At 33.3% G+C, this 5,926-nt stretch overlaps 1 protein-coding gene across 1 annotated transcript in view; it reads right to left on the bottom strand.

Moving 5' to 3' along the window:
- LOC106460989 (hydroxyacid oxidase 1-like) overlaps positions 1-5,926 on the bottom strand; it is an 18,767-nt gene that overhangs the window by 8,085 nt on the left and 4,756 nt on the right. The window contains exons 4-6 of the mRNA XM_013920756.2: positions 4,785-4,960; positions 796-887; positions 125-283 (exon numbers count right to left, since the gene is read on the bottom strand). Coding sequence (XP_013776210.1) covers positions 125-283; positions 796-887; positions 4,785-4,960 — 427 coding nt within the window. The remainder of the gene's footprint in view (positions 1-124; positions 284-795; positions 888-4,784; positions 4,961-5,926) is intronic.

Here is a 5,926-nt window from a genome sequence, read left to right as displayed (position 1 = left end):
GGGGGGGGGAGTAGTTGGTTCAACTCAAACCAATTACAACAACAGAAACTTTAACTTCATGATAATAGCGATTAAACACTGTAATTTAATTTTAACACAAACAGTAAAACTTATTAAACTTTACGTTGTAAGCCAATCCCCACAACAGTGGTCTTCCTACAAAGACAGCACGTGCTCCAAGTGCTAAAGCTTTCAGTACGTCAGTTCCGGTTCTAACACCTCCGTCCAGATAAATTTCACAACGCCCATAAACAGCCTGAACTATTTCCGGAAGTACTTCTACCTAGAGAATAGATTATTCTTTCACGAAATAATAATAATAAATATATAAATAATATAACACAAACAAATTATAATTTTTTAAACTCTGAGTTTCTTTGTTTCCACGACAAGGGAATATCTATTATGCTTAATATATGAGATTAGGATTAGGCTTATTACATTGTTAAACACTACAATCTTTACCTAGGGAATATCAAGTTGAATACCTACAGTCTAATACGGTACTTGCCCACCTACATTTATGAATTTGAATTTTCTTAATGACAATAAAGAAAATTTGAGTTTTCGGTGCTAAAACCACATAAAAATAACGAATAAACCACAGCTTTTGAATTTTCGCCGACATCAATTTTTGTTTTCAACGCTACCAAACATAAAATTAATGTATGAGCTAGAGCTGTTTTCTACACGTTCTTCTTCTTCTTTGATAAGACTTTTCAAAAACTTATGAATTGGGGTTTCCCCTAAAAATATCTAATTTGTAATTACAAATGTTGTTGTTGTTGTACTTACAGATGCAGGTACTCCGTCAAGTTGCCGAGCTCCATGATTTGACACCAATATCGCGGAAGCTCCATGTTCCAAGGCCAACATGGCATCTTCAGCTAAAAATTAATAAAATTATATTTTATTGGCTCTTGGTCTAATATTGTTACACTAGCAAGTAAGCAATCAGTGAATTTCTTTTTCAGTTTTAAAATGTAATCAGATATCCATCTTGATTTCAAACAAAATTGGAATAGTGAATGGGAAATACAGCAAACTAACTAAGCCAGTATGAAGGACTGTTTCACATTTCCCACGACATTTCTAGCTTTCCATTCGAACCGTAGTAATTTTTATGTGTCTAAGCCAATAATCTTGCATCACAAACTGTTTCTGAAAGTAGTCTTCAAGTGTGCATTATAGTCACTTCAATTCTGTGAACTTTTTATTTTAAAAAAGTGATATGTTTCATAAAGCTCCTTAGAACCAGCGGAGTTTCTAGGATTTTTTTTTATATATATTTCAGGGAGGAGTTTGGGGAGAAAGAAGTGTATCAGAAGGGGGTTAACTGTCATTGGATATAAAAAGTATTTAATCTGTTCTTTTTTTTTTCAGAAAAGCCAAAATTAATTCAGGCTGTCTTTGCACAACATCGCGGCGGCCTGATGCTGTTTCAAACTACCACTAAACCCATCCCTAAGTCTCATTTGATTGGAAACACTTCTTTGGGTTCACGTTACATAGTATTATTAACAATCTCAAGCATAGGTGGGAGTACAGGAGGGGGGGGGGGCAGAGGGATCAGTTGCCCTCACTATTTTTCTGTTGAACATAGTATACACACAACATTCGCAATAATTAAATCACTTTTTTATCCCTTCCCCACATTTGGGTTCCATATCCTGACCATGGTCCTAGGAACAATAAATCTGCATGTAAAAAAGTTAAAAATTGAAATTGAAACATAGAAAATATGATGAAAATGTTCATTGTTTCTTTCTGTATCATGAAATTAGTTAATTGAAACAGTGGTTGGAAAATGTCATCTTTCCAATTTTTATATTCTCCGCGAAAAATAGAACATTGAAACACAGATGGAAATTATTTCCTTTTATTAAAAGCTCTCAACGGGGACACGCTATTCAGGTTCTGAGTCACAAAGTATGGAAAACTCAAACTAAGCACGTGGGGGTATAGCTAATGTGATGTTTTAAGTGCGTCAAACATCTGTAAATTCTACCAAGAAAATAATACGTACAAGTACGACGTCAATTACACGCACCGCTGTAGCGACAGGTGTGCTTGTTTATGGAAAGAAAATGCTAAAAAGTATGATACGAGTCTGTAGGTTTAGTTATTCTAAACATCAACATAAGAAAGGCGCTGCAAGGAGAACCAACAACCATAATTTCTCAATCGGAACATCGCTCGGGTTTTTCCGTCGTAGCTAGTAGTCTCTGATGTAATAGACGAAATAAACATCGATTTGATGGACTTTAGTTATTCGCCTCCAGTGAAAAAAAAAACACGTATTACCACGTAGAAAGATAGATCAAGTGAAGTTAGTGAAAGCTACATTTTTCAATATTTTCAATAAAACTGTTGTACTGTAATCATGTTTCACTGCTTAAAATATATCTTTGTAATGAAAACTGGAAATTACCAATGATTTCAAACACATTACGAAAGTACTATCTCTAACGTGAGAAAATCGTCCAAATTCTAATCCCCTTTTTTTTTATCACATCCTTCTCGTAAATAAACGTTTTACGTAAGATATCTCAGGTAAGATTACTGCTATTTCTTTCTGGTCTCTATAGCAATTTAGCATTGTTTATTTCATTTAGTAAGTGTAGGTTGTGTATTTGTTTTAATTCAAAAATATTATTGCTTATACCCAATGAATGGATTTAGTGACAACACACACACACACATATATATATATAAACTAAATGTGGTTTATTTGAAAGGATAATAACAAAATTACCCCCGAATGCGCCAATTTTTGCTCACTGCGTGGCTTTGTCGACGGGGAGATAAACCGTCTAAAAATGTGCACAATATTTTATTACAAGTTTTTCTCCATTTATAGCTTTCAGTTTTCTGGCATGTCCCCGTTGAAAATTTTTAATGAAAGAAAAGTAATTCAAACTGCACTAACGTTTCGATTTTCGATTTTTTTATTTTTTATTTTTTTGCGGAGAATATAAAAATAGGAAAAATTGTAATTTCTTACCACCGTGTCAGTTTTCTGATTTTATGAAATACAAAATAAAAAGAAACTATGAAAATTTAAACATTTTCAAGTTTCAACAGTAACTAAAAAAAATTACAAACTATAAATGCACCGAAAACCCATTTTCAGTTTCACTGGTTATAAGGCACCAATTACTAGTTATCGAAAAACAGTTATTCGGAGACAAAGGAAAATGTCTAAAACACCACTTCCATTTATATAAATTTTTAAGCACAGTTGCAAAATAGGTCATATTATTCAGTGTTAAACTGATAAATTCATGTTTCATCCGAAATTTATATCTAAGACTGTTATTGATTTTGTCTTAGAGTTAAAACTATCTATCATTACCTTTACAAAAATCACAGGGTTTTGCGTTGCGTTGGCGGTGGATTACTATTATTATTTTGTAGGTAATTGTTGACTTTCTTTCGTAACAGAAATTAAGTGTCTTTTCAGGACGTAGATTCATAATTCAGAAATATTAAGCTCTATTCTTTATAGATAGACCAGATTTTCCTAGTCCTTTTAAAAACTTTATACCCCTCCCCTCTCCATCCCTCGATTTCTGAAGAATTAAACAAAAAACTACTTTCTTCAAAAATATTACAGTTCAGACTCATAAACAATATCACTTCATGGACAAAAAGAGGTTTTCATGCAAATACAGCTTTGCTTATTAATTTGTTCGTTAAAAGCCACGTGGCTTCATAGTGTTGTGTAAAAAGTACAAAGACCTTCCATATTTCAGCATCCACCATCAAAGGACACTTTCTTTTTTAATGAATTAGAATAAAAGTGAAATAAAAAAGATCTTAAAAGTATAAATTAAATGGTTACATAACATCTGTAATTAAAGACATACTATTTTTCAATTGTTTCTTCTTCTTCCAAACACTTTTCAATCGACCGCCATTCCTTCATTTCTCATTGACTTGAAACTTGGCAGGGTTATACCTCAGTCTAACACGTTTTTTCATTTATATTTTTATTTAGACCTTTTTAAGGATTTTATGGGATGAAAGGTCAAACAACTCAAAATTTTATATTTTTAGCCCCTTATATTTTAAAGCAATCAAGATGAAAATTGGAACAGATATAAATATCCATGCGCTAAACACAGACGTAAAAAAAGTTAGATTTGCCCGTTTTGAGTCTTTTTAGGAGTCAGATTTCACAGAAAACATAATTTTGGGGGCTTTGGTCAATTACTCGGCCATATTTTGACAAATTTAGATGGGATTTGGTACAAAGGTACTTTTTTACAGGTCTCATACACATAGATACAAAAATCTGTGACATGCCCATTCTTGGTCATTTTAGGGGTTTTGGTTACTTCCATGGCCTTGTTTCAACCACTTTACGTGAAATTTGGTACAAAGAAACTTTTCCACAGGCAACACACATTAACAAACAAAGGTATTGGACATGCCTATTTTTAATAATTATAGGGGGGGGGGGGTCAACATGACACAAAAAGCATAATTTTAGGTTTTTTGGACAATTACTTTGCCGTATTTCGTCCAATTTACATGGGATATGGTACAAAAATATATTCTTGCAGGTTCCAAGCAGTGATATAGACAGTTTTTGTTTTTGATTTTTTTGTGTTTTACACGATTTTTCTGGTGTCAAAATTTGCTTTGGTGGGATTGCGAGGAGGAAGCATGTTGCCTTTACCCGCGAATGTTGTCTTCTTTAATTATGAACAGGGATTTAAATTTTATACCTTATGGAAAACAACAATATTCACTCATTATAACAGTCAACGACAAATTACCAGTAAGAATCCCCTTGACTACCAGAGGAAGTTTTGTTATTCTTTTCAGCCACGAGAGGTCTTTCCACGTGATGGAGGGATCAAACAGGGAAGCAGCATACTCGTTTAAGCCCGATTCCTTTTCGGCCTCTTGAACCCTGTTGGACTTTATATCTAATTTCTCAAAGTTAGCCATCCTGTGAATAAAATATGGATTTTTTTCACTCCAGATTTTATTCTCTGGGGTTAAATTAAAATGTCACCATCACTTTATTTCAGAAACACTATTAATGAATACTTTATGAAATGTATTCAAAGTAGTTCTATTTGTGAACCAAACCAAAAATTTTGTCTTACTCTAAACATTTTTTCAACTTTCTGAACCGTTTACTCTTATATTATTCAGATGTCGCTGACGTTTAAAAACCTATTTTATACATATCGTAAACGTTTACATTATCGTTTTATATCGACACACAAAGTTAAAACACAATAACTAAAAATTTACATTACTGTCTTACCAGCTGGAGTACCCATCCTGGACGGAAGTTATATAAATTATGAAAAGCTGACTTTACTAAATGAAAAGTTGCCTCCCTTATATATATATATGGATCCAACGAACTTTCATGCCAAATTTGCTGAAGATTCATCAACAGGGGGCGAAGTAGTGGTAAAAAACGCCCATAAAAACTGTAAAACGCAGAATGCAAAACTCAAAATTTGTTCGTACCTCCCCATGGATCCAAGAAACTTTCATGCCAAGTTTGGTGAAGATCCATCTACAGGGAGCGAGGTAGTGGTAAAAACCGCAAAAACGCCCATAAAACGGCAAAATGTAACACTGAATATTTGTATTTACCCCCACATGGACCTAATGAACGTCCATACCAATTTTGGTGAAGATCCATCTACACTCTGCGAAGTAGTTACATGGACATACAACAGACAGTAGTATTATATACACCTGGAAAAAAGTTAAGCACCCCCGTGTTTTTTTCAAGTGATTCAGATTCGACGTTCTTGTGACTGATTATAAATTACCATTCAATCTAAACGTGTTTATCAAATGAAATTATGCATTATTGGGTACAAGAAAACAAGATTATCACCGTAAAATAACAATTTTTAATTTACATATCATGACATCAAAATATGGACAG

This window comes from Limulus polyphemus, unplaced genomic scaffold, assembly GCF_000517525.1.
Source record: "Limulus polyphemus unplaced genomic scaffold, Limulus_polyphemus-2.1.2 Scaffold875, whole genome shotgun sequence".
NCBI classification, from domain to species: domain Eukaryota; kingdom Metazoa; phylum Arthropoda; class Merostomata; order Xiphosura; family Limulidae; genus Limulus; species Limulus polyphemus.
The sequence above is the reverse complement of the archived record's forward strand: the minus strand, read 5'-3'. Positions and strand labels throughout refer to the sequence as shown.